This window comes from Salvia splendens, chromosome 17 (assembly GCF_004379255.2).
Source record: "Salvia splendens isolate huo1 chromosome 17, SspV2, whole genome shotgun sequence".
NCBI classification, from domain to species: Eukaryota; Viridiplantae; Streptophyta; class Magnoliopsida; order Lamiales; family Lamiaceae; genus Salvia; species Salvia splendens.
Genome location: NC_056048.1, coordinates 24,331,508 through 24,347,322, shown reverse-complemented (window position 1 = coordinate 24,347,322; position 15,815 = coordinate 24,331,508). Strand labels below are relative to the sequence as shown.

General features: G+C 38.2%; 3 protein-coding genes across 5 annotated transcripts; 2 read left to right on the top strand and 1 right to left on the bottom strand.

Moving 5' to 3' along the window:
* Positions 1-710: 710 nt before the first annotated feature.
* LOC121775115 lies at positions 711-1,318 on the bottom strand. Its single transcript, XM_042172095.1, has one exon. It carries the CDS (start codon positions 1,316-1,318, stop codon positions 938-940), a length of 381 nt encoding a protein of 126 aa, XP_042028029.1. The 3' UTR covers positions 711-937.
* Positions 1,163-7,985, top strand: LOC121775114 (dol-P-Man:Man(7)GlcNAc(2)-PP-Dol alpha-1,6-mannosyltransferase-like). 3 transcript variants are annotated; one of them, XM_042172093.1, is made up of 21 exons: positions 1,163-1,297; positions 1,531-1,596; positions 1,668-1,753; positions 1,907-1,948; positions 2,020-2,128; positions 2,276-2,362; positions 2,501-2,556; positions 2,936-3,053; positions 4,018-4,076; positions 4,506-4,577; positions 5,063-5,126; positions 5,221-5,324; positions 5,459-5,530; positions 5,896-5,982; positions 6,065-6,132; positions 6,251-6,319; positions 6,390-6,472; positions 6,795-6,894; positions 7,294-7,359; positions 7,472-7,565; positions 7,653-7,985. In XM_042172093.1, the coding sequence occupies exons 2-21, from the start codon at positions 1,563-1,565 to the stop codon at positions 7,728-7,730; spliced, it is 1,548 nt and encodes a 515-aa protein (XP_042028027.1). In that variant the 5' UTR covers positions 1,163-1,297; positions 1,531-1,562; the 3' UTR covers positions 7,731-7,985. The 3 variants fall into 3 exon arrangements, with proteins under 3 accessions (XP_042028027.1, XP_042028028.1, XP_042028026.1); XM_042172094.1 differs by having other exon boundaries at positions 1,228-1,368; positions 2,020-2,065; XM_042172092.1 differs by having other exon boundaries at positions 1,228-1,368.
* Positions 7,986-11,580: 3,595 nt separating this feature from the next.
* On the top strand, positions 11,581-14,105 carry LOC121774960 (pentatricopeptide repeat-containing protein At1g02150-like). The gene is made up of 2 exons (XM_042171881.1): positions 11,581-12,107; positions 12,698-14,105. Exons 1-2 carry the CDS (start codon positions 11,691-11,693, stop codon positions 13,973-13,975), a joined length of 1,695 nt encoding a protein of 564 aa, XP_042027815.1. The 5' UTR covers positions 11,581-11,690; the 3' UTR covers positions 13,976-14,105.
* The last annotated feature ends 1,710 nt before the right edge of the window (positions 14,106-15,815 follow it).

Here is a 15,815-nt window from a genome sequence, read left to right as displayed (position 1 = left end):
ATTAAGTGTTTAATTTGGGATTCAGTACTGAATTTAAGAAATATATGATGAATGACACTTCCTTGTGCCCGTCATTAAGTGTGGGATCGACATGGATTTTTAAAAACACGAAGATATATATGTAAGTGAAACAAGCTAGAAGAGGCTAATCCCTTTTTCTGGTCCAATATGGAAATAAGCTTCCCAAATTGAGAAGCTTATTTATTTTTTTAATTTCTTAGAAGTGAGTGGCGCATGACTATAAGGCTCTGTGTCTCTCACTCCCTTATCAGACGCCCCAGTTCTCCCCATGCGCGAATAACACTTCTCCAGTCTTTAAAAAATAATCTTCGCGAAAATATATCTTCATCTTCATAAAAACGTAGGCAGCTCAACGCGATCTCCGACTGCTGCTAGTCCCTCCATTTGTGGAGAGGACCAATCCTTCGGCGATGGCACGGACGGATCTGTCGTGGATATGAAAATCTCTTCGATCCCAAGGCAAATGGCTCCGACAACGTGAATATCGATTGTGGCAAAAATCGACTGTGGCAACAACCAAATATGGGAATTTAAAAAATAAGCTTATTTCATCACGACTATAAGAAGAAATTCACCGTTATAAGATAATTAGTGAGATCCTTATCAAATATAGCAAAATTGATAATATGTGACTATATTCTGAAATACTAGCAAATTGAGACATTTCAATCGAGATGTGGATTCATTGATAAACCGAAATGCAAAACATAAGCAATTGATTTTTGAAGATGATTCTATCAACATAGTTAGCATCACTATTTGCTCAATCCATCATTCTGAGTTTGAGCAGTTATTAAACACCAGCTCAAAATTGCAATTGCAACTGTATAAACAGACAATACTATCTCAAAATCCAAAACAGAATTAAACAAATTCGTCTGCGTAGATGATCCAATCGCAATACCTCACCAATCAATCATCGGCCGAGGAAAACCAAATCCTCGCCGCCGCTGACGGTGATTCCAGTCCGCTTCACCGATTCGAAGAAGGCCCCCAGCAGCCTGCGGTAGTGGATAGGCCTCGAGAGCTCCTCCCCTACATCGATTCCGACGCTCGACACGCCCTTCTCTTGGAGGCGGGTCCCGATCTTATCGCCGATTCGCGATGCGGTCTTCGAGTCCCAGTAGATGCTCGACCGTGGGAACCGGTTCAATTTCGCTCTGTAAGCTTTGATGAACTCTTCCTCGCTCGATGAGGCCATGGCTACGATCGACTTCGAGCTGCTGCACGTCACCTGCGCCGTGATTTTCCGGCAGGACAGAACTAATTGGAGGAGGTGTGTGCCCTGCGCCGCCATTTCCGCCGGCACGGCGGTGCCAATTTGGGGTTTCGAGAATTAGGAATTTGGTATTTGATGCAATAGTTAATCTAGTCTAGTTATGAAATGAAATATTTTTAAATTAGTGGGGAAATATTGAATTGAAACAATTCAATGCAAAATTAGAGTTTGAATTGGAATATTATCAAACTTTTGGGGCAAAATTGAAAATTGCGTCTCTACTTCTTCAGGTCTCTGGGTTTTGCAGTCTACAGAAGACGAAATGGCGCTAAGTTCCAATTCAATGCAAATTTATGGTAAATTCGATAACTTTTCAGCTGTACGTTTCAGTTTAACCGATCAGCTCACCCAAACTCTTTGCAATAAGGTTACGATCTGTTGCTGGGGCTAATTGCTGCGTTTTACGTGTTCATGGCGCCTTACACTAAGGTTGAAGAAAGCTTCAACGTTCAGGTCTTTCGTAATTCTCCTATCATTGCTTGATTTTCGTTTTCTGGCATCAGTTTTTTTATTATTGGGAAAAATATTGTTGTAATTCGCCTTGACAAAATCTGGCTTGATGAACAATGACAAAAACCGATTAATTGACTTGTGCTCTGTTGTTAGGCAATGCACGACATTCTGTACCACCAGCATCATATAGAAAAGGTAAAATTAGATATTTTGATCAGTTAGGAATTTTTGGGCTACTTTTTCATTTTATCTGTGTTCTATCTCAGTATGATCATTTGGAATTTCCTGGAGTAGTCCCTCGTACATTTATTGGTAAGTTTTTTTATGCTTTTGTCTCCAATGCCTTCAGTTACTTGCTATGCCAATTCCGTTTGGGTAAGCTTGCACAATATTTTGTCACAATTTATGACGGATCACATTATTGGTTATATGTGAAGCCTAATTGTTCTACTTTGATAGTATCACAGGATCTTAGGAACCACTAAATTGGTCAGTTTTCCAACATTATTTCTTTTCTTACAGGCTCCATTCTCGTATCAACTCTGGCTTCTCCATTTGTGCTAGCTGCTAGTTTATTGCAGTTTCCAAAGCTATACAGTCTTTATGCAGGTGATACTTGAACCATGGAACCTTTATTATTTTTATGCTTTGTTCTATTAGTCTTCAGTTCCTCTGCCAAGATACTTTGTTTATATGCTATTATGTGGTATTTATCCATTTTCATTTGCCTTACATTGTTCTGTCCAGCTCGTTTGGTGTTAGGCTTCATCATATTGTCTTCGTTGCGTTTCTTTCGTATTCAGGTATTTATACTTTAAAGTATCTTCCATTCACTCTTTTAATTTTTTTGCTTGTTCTCTTTTGTGGAGGTCTGAGTAAATCATGTATTTAGGACATTATGGGTTTGCTAATATAACGATGAAGTCATCCCCTTGTTAAATGATTACCAAACAAGGTTTCTAACATCAAAACTCGTAATACTGGAAAAAAAATCTTTAACAACTGATTATATTTGTCTCTTTCTGGTTGTGAAAAGCTTTTGCTCATTTTCTTTAAGAGAGCTGCATCTTTTTTTCATTCCCTTCCTTCTACAGTCTCTGAATCTTTGAAATCATGTTTGAGCTGGAATCCTTGGGTGTCAATTTATAATGAGCTATGCAAACCTACTACATACTTGTGCAGATCAGGAAGAACTTCGGATCTCAAGTGGAAGCTTTTTTTGTAATATTGATTGCAATTCAGTTTCACATGCTGTTCTACTGCTCACGCCCGCTTCCTAACATCTTGGCATTTGGCTTAGGTATTGTCACCTGCACTAGGTCTATTTTTATTTACTCTATTTCTTGCTCTTGCTAACATCACTGTCCAACGTTCTATGTCTAGACTAACCAAAAATGAGATTTTATGTTGCTAAAGAGAGTTGCACTTCATTGTACTCCCTCCGTCGTCCCACAATAATTGTCACTCTTTTCCATTTCGGTCCGTCCCACAGTAATTGTCACACTTCATTTTTACCATAAATGGTAAGTAGGTCCCTCATTCCACTAACTCACTTCACTCAAATTTTATTATAAAACCAATATAAAAAAGTGGTTCCCATATTCCACTAACTTTTCCAACCAACTTTTCTTTACATTTCTTAAAACACGTGCCTACAATAAGAGCGACAATTATTGTGGGACGGGGGGAGTATTATATTTGGTTTATGGCAGCAGAGTCATTCGTACTTAGATATTTAGGTAAATAGCTGAGATGGTCTTAGGATGTGAACATGGTAATATCTTTGATCTTTGTTTGATTTACCATCAATATGGTATTAATTTTTTTAAGAAATTCTTGTTATAAGTAACTAACAGCATCCACAAAAGATTTTTGCAACTTTCATCTCGAACTGCATGTTTATGTTTTCAAGACCTCACAGCCAAACAAACTCTACAGATTTCTCATAAAATGCAAAATGGGTTCGCAATAGATATTCACTGTCGTTTAAGTAAACAAAATGTGCTCCGTGCAATTTAATGAATTAAATGCATTTCATATCTAAATCAGGACATTGGCTGTTAATACAAACTATTGTGAATTTCTCATTTTTTTCTCCATGTCATATGTTCTTTTCACGCACCAACATGAAGGTCTTCCATTATATTGTGCTCTTTCAGATAAGGTGTTCCAACATTGTTTTGTAACTTAGCATAGTACAGTATTGGTTATAAATATTTCACTGTGTGCTGATTTAGCCCTAATTTGTTGTTTGTACTTTGTAGTAAACTTGGCATATGGGTATTGGTTTCAGAAAAGGTTTTATGCAGCATTGAATTCTTTGGTATGTTTTCCCAACTGCTAATAAAAATCTTTGCTGAGATTGTAACACTGGATTTTATTTAATTTATAGTATGTCAAACTATTGTATTGTTGTTATGGACCATGGTAGTAGGTCCAAGTTTTTATTTATAAATGATTTCCTTGTCCTTCTGTTCTTGTTTCTGGTTAATCATTCAAATCAGACTTCATATTGCATCCCTTTAATTAGTTCCATTTATATTTTTCTGGTGTCAATATAATTAGTTGCCTCAATTCCAAATATATTAAGTGGTTAACCAATTTTATTTGATGTTTTTTATAGTAATCATTTAGGCAACAATCTCTGAATCCTTAGGCCTACAATCACGACTTTTTTTGGTTTTGTGAGAGATAAAAGATGTGTCAAGTGTTATCATATTCTGATTCATGAAGGTCTGTTTTCCATGGTCAGGTTTTTGCCACCATCATTTTTAGATGTGACATCCTGCTACTTGTTTCACCACTGGGGCTTGAGCTTTTGCTGGTATGTGGTATAGCTATGATTAATAATAATGATTTTAGTTGTTCGTTTTGTCTATTTAGCTTCTTCCGTTTCTTGATCTCTATCTCTCCCCCCCACATATAGTAAATGCAAGCATGCTCTAGAATTTTTTCCACTATATGTTCCAATTTTTTGTCATCAATATAAATCTTCATATTGATCAGGTGTATATTTTGCCTTATTAAGTTAAAACTTACATTATGTGAAGATGCTATTGTTTCCATCGCAAAAACTAAATTACTGCATACTTCAGTGATTCTGAGACTTTATCTTGGAATTGTACTATATTTTTATGGCTTCAGGTTTTATTAGGAGTTTGTTTAGATAGCATAATGCGTTACTTTTTAATCACGAGAAGTATGTGATACCTTAGTGTCTTTGCCTATTTGCTCAGGATGCTATATGCTAGCCAGATGATCTTTTCATATTTTCAGCCTCTAACTATGCCTTGAATTAATCAACTACAGTCTAGATCTATTTCATTGCGGAAAGCTGTAATTTCGTGCTTGATAGCTGCTTGCTCTTTCATAGGTTTGTTAGCTAAACGCCTATTATCTCTACGTAATTCATGTCTTTACTTATCTATATGTCAACAATGTCAACTTTTATAATATTGGGTTGGCAGGATTGACAGTGATGGTTGATTCAGTCATGTGGAGGAGGATATTATGGCCTGAGCTGGAAGTCTTTTGGTTTAATTCAGTGTTGAATCGAAGTTCTGAATGGGGTGTATCCTTTTATTAATTAAAAGGCAACCATTCCTTATTTTTGCTGCTTGACTTCTTAATTTTTTGATAACTTCCTATAGAAAAACATCCTTAATGTCTGTTCTGCTTCTATTTTTTTTCCTTAACTTCCTCTAGACTCATGCTCTTCACTGGTACTTCACATCTGCTCTTCCCCGCTCCTTGCTGGTGGCGTATCCACTGTCTGTGGTGAGCATAAGTATTTATTTATCAAAAAATCTAAATCCTCTGCGATGTCTCATGTGAGTGGTATCATCTGATATTGCAATCACTTTCTCATATCATGCAAATTGCAATGTCTTCCTACTGCACACTTAGTCTTATTTTCTTGGTTTTGTGCTTGTAGTATATATGTAATGTAATGCTGTGTGCAGTTTTTTTTGCTGAACTGTTTGGTATCTGTGAAAGTGTTAGTTGAGTAATTTGATTCTGTCAAAAAATCGAGCTCTAGCGTATAAGCTGCTAGAAAGAGGCGACGGTCCTGCCCAACTTTATAAATCCTAATCTTACAATAATTTTCTTTTGCCTGATTTGATGGGCACATTTTGCTGCAGCTAGGTTTATTTCTTGACAGAAGGATTCGGATCTATGTTATTCCTGTTTTATCTTTTGTTACTCTCTACTCGAAGCTTCCACACAAGGTAATTCCTCCTTTGAATCAACTGTATTTGACTTCATGTCAGCCTGTTGTACAGTTTCTGTTATTTGAATTTCCTGTTACAGGAACTCCGATTCATTATTAGCTCTCTTCCTATCTTCAACCTATCTGCTGCAATTGCTGCTAGCAGAATGTATGCAACTATTCCCACAAATTACTTCTGCTAAATAATATCACAATTGTCAATTGTTGACTAGTTGATCCAGTCTAGTTTTTCTTCTTCCTTTTTTTCTAATAATAACTTTCTCCAGCTACAACAATCGGAAAAAGAGTTTATGGAAATATCTTAACACTGCCATGCTGGGTCTGTTCCTGATCAGGTTAAGCCAAGTAACTTTTTGTTTAACTGTTGATAACTTTTCATGTCTCTGTTGACTTCTTATTATATAGTCTAGGGTGCACAATCTTAATGTTTATGGCATCATACGAGAACTATCCTAGCGGCCATGCCCTAAAAGTTTTGCATAAGATGGGTAAGCTCTTTCTTCTCCCCTCTCGTGCACACACCACCCAGCTCATAGAAATTGACTAAATTTAACTTTAATCTTACAAGAAGTATTTTGAAATGTGATTAATTATTTTGACCATTTGCATTGTTAGCTTAAATTACCATTTGTTTTCTCTCACGTTCAATGTGTAATTTTATATATTGGTGCCCTTTTATTTTGATTTCTTGCATGCGTGTGTTGAAACGGAGAATGTATTTGATTTTCTATATCAGTAACTTTAGACATCAAATGCAAGTATTCACTCTAAACTGCAATAACTCATGAGGATCATGTATTGGTTTAACAGGGCATTTGGAACACAATTCAAATGAACTCTGGGTTCACATCGACACGTTCTCAGCAATGAATGGAGTCTCACGCTTCTGTGAAAATCATGCTCCGTGGCGGTATGATTGAGGATCTCTTTTCCAAATATTTATTTTTATCTTAGTGAAACTGTTGCGGCAGAAATTTTGAAGATGCAGAGTTTCTATACACACTTCCTCTTTCTCTCTCACCCATAAACAACCCTGGCACCACACAGAAAATCATCGTTTTTTTTTAAATTTTCTGCTTTCAAATGAAAGTTAATTTTCTAGCTTGCTTTTCCTTTCCCATAAAACCATTACATGACATGGTTGTCATTGTGTATGTTCTATATGTTTGTTCATCTTTACATAAATGGTCTGATGGAGAGAATCTAGAGCCGAAACTATGTTCGTTGCAGAGATTTCTCCTTTTAACTCTTTTCACATTATATGGTCCAGACTTCTCCCATTTCATCATACAACTATTCTTTGGTTTAGGTACTCTAAAGAAGAAGGGATTCCTCTTGAAGAATTTCAGCGAAGAAACTTTACTTACCTTTTAAGGTGATTGAAATCTTTTATCACAAGATAACATTAGACAGAGGATTTTTGTCATAGCTTAGAGCTTAACACACTGTTTTCTTCGATTTTTCATTAAATAATCATTTTATTGCAGCGAGCATGCTCAAATAAATGGTTACAAGTGTCTACTTAGCACGACTGGATTTTCTGGGACTCGTCTTCACGCTGGATTTCCTCCCGTATCGCTGGTAGTTGAAGAAGATCTATCTCATTCTTTTATTTGAATAGACCTAGTAGTATATATAGTGTACCTATGGTTTCTCTATCTTCTCCAGGTTAAAAAACCGAAGGTTTATGTACATGGAAACACGAATAACAACGGAATAATTCACAGAAGCTGGCCAGGATGCTGATTTACAGATCCTTGAGGTAAATTCTCAGGTTGTTGTAAGAAACATAGACAAAGTGACTGGGAACCTTCCGCTGCTACAATACCTTAAAACGACGAAAAATCGTCACAATTTGTTTAGATCTTCATAAATATTTCATATCTGTAATTTAGAGATATAGTCCTTATTGCTTAGTGCTACACTTTAATGAGACCTCTTCCTTTCATGATGTAGCTAATTGTGTGTGCTTGATATTCAATCATTTAAGTTTAATAGTAATTTTTTGTGGATTTTTTTTCATATTCCCTTAATGAGAAATGACAAGTCTATCCTTGACTTGGACTAATGGCCTAAAAAGTCTCCTATATTCCTCACTACATATGAAAGCCTAAGGCCACCCGGGTGGCCCCGTATTCCGTCACGAAGGAACGAGACGGCGGCGTGACGTGTTGCGGCGCCCCGTCTCGTCCCCAGACCGTTCCTTGTTCCGTCACGGCGTGACGAATGGCAAGACGTCTCGCCACGCGCCGAGGCGACGTGGCGCACCCCGGCGCCATGCGTGACGCACACTCGCCAGCCAGCGAGTGGGCATCGTCACGCTGACGCAATAATTTATTTTTTAAAAAATTCGAATTAAATAAAAAAAAATTAAAATTTAAAATAAAAAATAGTAATATTATTGTTTATAGCCGCTTTTTTTATTTTTTTATTATTTTTTATTTTTTTACTCTATAAATACTCCTAATTCATCTTCATTTCACACAAAACTACACATTTATTCTTCCCAAATCATCTCCATTTTCTCTCCAATTTTCTTCTAACATCTCATCACAAAATGTCCGACAATGGAAACTCCAGCGGGTGAGATCTCAACGCGTTCGGCGACTGGGGGAGCATGTACAACACATTGGGTGGTTCCGGTTCGTCGACGCCTGGCACCCAGGATTCGTCAACGCCGGGGGGTACCAACCACCCAATTTTGACGTGGCTGCATACGCCCGTCCCTCCGCCCCGCGATATTCGCAGGGATTATTCCGTTGAACCCACTCTGGAAGAAGGCCGAGGCGGGGGAGGAGGCCAAGGCGGTGGAAGCTCCAGGGCGGAGGCGGACGACGAGGAGGATCTAGGCCGGCATCCATACGGCCGCAAAGAAACGCTGGCGGTGTACAATGCCTGGATTAGCGTCTAGTACGATCCCATCGTCGGGAATCAACAACCCCAGAAGTGCTTCTGGGAAAAGGTCACCGAGGCCTACCGCCAGATTAAGCCGAAGGGATCCCGCCGCCGCACATATAAGATGCTCCGCGCTCACTTTGACCGAGTCGACAGAGGGGTCAAACGATTCTGCGCCATCCACAAGAATGAAGCGGCTTATTACCAAAGCGGAGCCACGGGAGCCGACATTCTGAGGTCGGCTTTGCGGGTCTACTACGACGACACCGGCAAACAATTCAAATATGTCGATGTTTGGGAGGTCGTCAAGGACGAGGAAAGGTGGGCCGGCGGTGTGCGGTCCAGCACTGGCTCGACCTCGAAGCGCACGAAGCACACGGCGAGTGGCCAATACTCTTCTGGTTAGGGCGGTTCGGGCAGCAGGCGACAAGAGTTTGCCTCGCAGGAGGTTGAGACCCCGACAGACGATGCCGGGGGTTCCTCCCAGGGGCGCCGTCGGCCGCAAGGGAGAAATGCTGCGAAGGCGGCTAGAGTGAGGAGGAGCCGAGCTGAATCGAGCCAGGCGGGCTCGGGCTCTGGGGACCCCTCAATTCCCTTATGGCCATGTACATGACCGCCACAATGGCGGACACTTCCCTCATGACGCCCGCCCAATACCAAATCTGGCTTAACAGAATTACGTTTATGGCAGCACAACTTGGCATCCCGCCTCCTCACGGCTTCAGTGCACCTCCACCGCCTTCGGGGGATGATTCGCCGGCGAAGTAGTTTTTTTTTATTTTCTATAAAATTGTATTTTAAATTATGTCATTTTTTTAGGATTTTAATTATGTCTTTTTTTTTATTTTTTTGAATTTTAAGTTGTATTTTTATTTTATGTTGTAATTTTATTTTATTTTTAATAAAGTGTGTTTTTTTAATTGAATTTGGTTAGAAATAAAAATAAAAAATGAAATTGAATGAATAGTAATTTAAGGGACGGTTAAGGGATGGAGGGTTGCAGGTTCCGTCCCCTAGTTAAGGGATGGAGTAAAAAAGTACAGTGATGCATGTGAATAGTAATTTAAGGGACGGTTTAATGACAACGTTGTGGATTGTCTAATCCACCTTCACTCCCCAATTCAATTTCCTTCTTCTATTTCTGCTTTATTTCTTCTCAAACATGGCTAACTATGGCGCCACCACACAGAGGCCATCATCCACCAATCCTCCACCTCCGCCTGCCGAGAATGATGACGGATCAAAAGATTCGTCGAAAAAGATGTATACCCTAGCCTTTTCGTTCCCCTTCGAGATACCTTCAAGCCCAGAATCAGCTGCGATTAGGGTAGTGAGAAACCTCGAAAGCTTCAGTTTGTACTACGTGACATTTGTGTGGACGGTGCTCTTCATCGCTCTCATCCCACGACGTAATGTCTCGATCGTGTTTCTTGTCGCCGCCACCGAAGTGGCCTTCCTCTACTCCCTTCTGTTGCGGGCTCTCCCTGGTTCCATCCTCCTGCATCGGATCATCGACAAGCGGATCGTGTTTTTTATTCTCTTCGTGGCGGCGGCGGTGGCGCTCGTGCTTACCGACGCTGCTCTTCATCTCTTGATTGTCCTCGCTTCCACCGTCCCCCTCGTAATACTTCATGCAGCGTTGAGCAAGAGAGATGCTCCGGTCGAGGAGGAGGAGGAGGACGGAGAGATGGCACGCCTAGTCGAAGAAAAGCTCGGCCGCAGCAGCAGCGGCAGCGGCGGTGCTGATGCTCAACCGGATAATTTGGTCTGAAATATTGTGCTTCTTTGGTTGAGTTTTCCTACTATAAATTTCTTGAATTAATGAATTATAATTTCATCAAATTACGTCTTTCGTCGAATTACTAAACGTTCATCACCTTTAAAGGATGGCCATCAAATATGATACACACCATTAAAAGGCCAAGAACACAATTATGATTGTAGTACTATTCTATCTTTATAGACTTGTTTTAAAATTTGTAACTAATTTTATCAAATTGATCTTCAACAGAAAGAAATGGGGTTAATTCTTTTTTCTCTTATTGGATAGCTTTATGCTACAAATTTAAAGTGGAGTTATAAGGATAAAAAAATCTCTATTTTAATTAAGGAACTAAAATGAGCAAAATGTGTTAAAGTATAATTTTTAAATTCAGCAGACCAAGTCTTTGCAGCTAATTTTAAAATTTGAGTTAAATTCCTGAATTCACTTGACTCGGTCCACTCATCTCGGCCGTGTCACACTCAATTTATCTCATTGATATCAATGCGATGATATATTTAGACAAGGTATTCCAAAACAAATACTCCATGGTTTTTGGGAAATTTTTCTATAGCGAAAATGATTATAACATGTTCCTATAAAGTTACTCCAACGTATGACCAATTAAATTATTGGATCAGTTGTCTCATCCATTTATATGCCTATAAATTAGTGCTGGAATAGTTACTGGACTTGTCGGTGGATGCTTTTGGTAATTAAAAAAAATAAGATAAGTTTGAGTTATAGTACAACTTGTATTGCTTGATTAATTGAAAAAAAAAATCCTTTTATGGTTATAAAATTTGGTGGGTTCATATTGAAATATACACTTTTGTCAGTTTGTGGCAAATTTGGAAATAAAGGAAAGTACAAGGAAGGAAAAACCACCTCATGATCTTATCTTAAAAAACAACTTAAAAAGGACAAAAAAAAAAACGAAAAAATCTGTAAAATACCAAAATCCCAAATTACAGAGGCGCGCCATTTCCACTCTCACACTCTCAGCATAAACCCTAAATTCCAAAATCCTAACTTTCCACTGCAAAATCATGCTACTCCAACCCACTGCTCAAATTCTTCCCCCAAATTATCACCAGAAGAATTCTAATCATTTGCAGATTTCGAGCTCGCTCTCATTGTCGTCTGGGCTTCAAATTTCTGCTTTTTTTCATAAACAGCCTAATTTATCCATCGCTTTTAAAACCCTCAACAATCCAGCGTTTGTCACGTGCTCGTCGGCACCGCAGCCTTACAGCTATGGAACTGTTGATTACGAAAATAGGCCGATGGTGAAATGGAACGCTATATTCAAGAAGATATCGTTGTTGGACAGCTCGGTTTTGGATGTGGGCGCTGCTTCCGTGTTGAATCAGACGGAAAATGAGGGAAAGAAGCTATCCAAATGGGAGCTCTCCAGAGTGGTGAAGGAGCTCAGGAAGTTCAGGCGCTTCAGATTGGCTCTTCAGGTAGAGTTTCACCTCAATCGTTTGGTTGTTCGTTATCTATATTGGAGTTTTTGTTGCATAAATTAGCGAGTTTTTTAATTGGATATAACCTCTCTATTGCTGTTAAAATTGATGGATTGTTGTGTTCATGCTTGATTTTCAACTGTTGTCAACCTATTGGAGTTTAATTTAAAGAATTAAGTGGTTTAGCTGAAAGTTTGTTATTGTGAAATTGTTAGGACTTTGTTGATGTGAATCTTGAGCTTTGCGGATGATAACCTTGATTATAAGATAGGGCTGCAAATGTGCTTAACGATATCATCGTTTTTGCGATATTTCAGTATGCTCACGTTTTATTCTCTTTCATGTTGCAAGATTGAGGATAATAGGACCTATGTGACATATTATGAGGACTGAGATCAAGTAATTAGTGGGCTTATTCAAAAATGAAAAACTAATCCAGGATGATGACTTTGACTTCACTTCCATTTTAAATTCTTATTTACTCGTATTTTTTTTATGGATATTAGATATTAATATAACTTTGGCTTGTGTAGCTGTATCGTTAATGTGTCTGCTATTCTTTAATTGTAATGTTGTGTACGTTGCAGGTTTATGAATGGATGAATAATAGAGCAGAAAGATTCCGAATAACCACAAGTGATACTGCTATTCAGCTAGATTTGATTGCTAAAGTGCATGGGATGTCAAGGGCTGAGCAATATTTTCAGAAGCTCCCAGATGATTTGAAAGATAAGAGAATATACGGATCCCTTTTGAATGCTTATGTCCATGCTAGAATGAGAGAGCAAGCTGAATCTCTGATGGCTGAAATCAAGAATAGAGGATATGCTAGTCATCCACTTCCGTATAATGTGATGATGACTCTCTATATGAGTTTTAAAGAATACGAAAAGATTGAGCCACTGATATCTGAAATGAAGGAAAAGGGCATAGCATTAGATTTGTACACATACAACATTTGGATTTCATCCTGTGGTTCTTTGGGATCCCTGGAGAAAATGGAACAAGTTTTTAATCGTATGCAGCTGGATACCACCATCAATCCCAATTGGACTACGTATAGCACAATGGCCTCAATGTATATCAAGTTTGGGCAGTTCGAGAAGGCTGTAGACTGTTTGAAGAAGATTGAAAGTAGAATGACTGGTCGGGATCGTATGCCATATCACTATCTCATGAGTCTGTATGGCAGCACTGGAAATAAAGAGGATGTCTATCGAGTTTGGAACAGCTACAAGGCTTCATTTGTCAATATTCCAAATGTGGGCTACCATACTATGATCTCTGCTCTAATCAGAATGGACGACATTGTGGGTGCTGAGGAGTTATACGATGAATGGCTTGAAGTGAAATCAGTATATGACCCTAGAGTGGGAAATCTTCTCTTGAGTTCATATGTCAGAAAAGGGCTTTTCCAGAAGGCAGAGACCCTTTTCGACCAGATAATTGAGGCGGGAGGAAAGCCTAATTCTATGACTTGGGAGATCGTCTCAGAAATCCATATCCAAAATTCAAGGATTCCTGAGGCTTTATCTTGCTTTCAGAATGCTGCTTCAACTGAAGGCTCGAAAAACTGGAGGCCGAAGCTGACCAATGTCTCTGCCATTCTTGATTTTTCCGAGAAAAATGGTGACAATGCAACAAAGAATGCCTTGATAGAGGTCCTGAGACAAGTAGGCTCCCTTGAAGATGAAGACTATATGTCGAGTTTAGCATCACTGCGTGATCCATCGACCAATAACAGAGATTCATCAACAGAGGATAGAGTGGATAGTCATGATGACGAAGATGCAGATTTTGCACTTCTAAACAACTCCAAGGAAGCTTGTGAGGGCCCCTCTCTCATCTCTTTCGGAATAGTTTAACATGCACAAGGGAGGTACTGCCGCAGTTCAATTATGGTGTTGGCAAATTTATAAGTAAATATTGGGATTTAATCATGTAATAGCTACTGCTTCTTTCAGTATCAAGAGTGAATTTTGAACTTCCTCACAACATTTGAACTTAGAGTGTCCACAGTAAGGCGGAACAGCCGCAAAAATTTGTCCGCCTAGTCAACACAGCCACAAAAAACTCTTCCGCCACATCATCACAAAATAAATTAAGAAAATTTTTTAAAAAAAGAAAGAACACGTGTTTTACAGCTGCGGCGGTCGTGGAGGCTCACAATAGCCTGCTGCGGAACCGCCGCGCGACCGCCACGTCGGTCCTATTGTGGACACTCTTAATAATTGAAGGTGTGGTTTTTTTTTTCTTCCTCATCGATGTCGGCACGGCTTGAACCGAGCTACAGGAGCACGGCCAAATACTGAACCGACAGTCGTATAATTGAAGTTGTGGTTAAACATGTCTTGCTTGCTTGTTGAATGTTGTCAATTGGGGACCAGCAGGATTATTAGATTTGTTAATCTTCTCAATGAGTACTAATAAAATTATTTTCCTTATTTACTTGAGACTTGAGAAGAAGAGTTTTTCTTTGATAAATCAATGAATCTGTGTAATACTAACAAATCATTTATCCATAACGTGCTCTATAACATTATTTATCATAAAGAATTTCATATTTTAGTGATAATTATAATTCTATATTCATTGTGGAGTATAATACACTTAGACAAGAAACCAGAAAATATCAAATGCAAAGTGACTAACGTGCTAACCAACATTCTTCACGAAAAGGTTATGTTTGTAAATATCAATCTAGCATACATAAATTGTCAAAATCAAGAAAAATTACAGACCAGGACCAAGAGAAATTGTAATCTGTATCTATTTATTTATATAATAAGTGCCTCACTACACTTTGCCTAACCATAATTGGACTCCCATGATTTAGGAGCCTTGACATTTTAGTCCCAAAGGGCCATATAACAACAATACTACTATAATCTTTTAAATAGTTTAATAAAATCAGAGACTAATAAAATCATAGTTACTTTACATGTATAAGAAATGCGCGAAATTATTTTTACTGTTTATGTGATAAAATATTTCACCCTCAACTAATAGGTTGATGATTCGAGTTATTAAGGCCAATATTAATACTGTAGGCTACCACCTCCACCTCCATCTTCTTAAGCTACCAACATTTAAAATCATAAAATGAATCACATATGAAGAAGTAGAATATAGGTGACTTAGTTACTCTCTTGTCACAATCCATCTTTCAAGTTGGCACATGCACTTGCAAATATATATGTCTATATGACTATATGTAATACTATAATTTAATACATGTACTTGTATGATTGCACATGCACATACAACTGTCAACTTCACATATCCTCTTATCAAATTCCATCACTTTTTCACCATTTGCCCCCTCGCCATTACCAACGTTTTCACATCTCATATTCTTCTTCAAAAAACTAGTACTCCTACATAATTATTTTTCTTCGATGTAAGTAGAATTGAAATCAAACAAGTACATCATATTAATGCAAGGAAGAACATAGTACAAATTAAATTTTGTTGTGCAAATTTCTTCGTCCGAACACAACAATTGAGATTTCGCTAGAATCTTCATAAAATTACATTTAATTTGATATTTTGACATGTGAAAAATTATTTAAATCAAGAGAGTTATAGTCAAATTTAAATTTTTTTGATATAGTTTGAGATATTTAAATATTCTCACATGTCATTGAAAATGACATTTGTCATTAGAGATTTGAAAAATCTACACTATTATAACGATGCATCGAA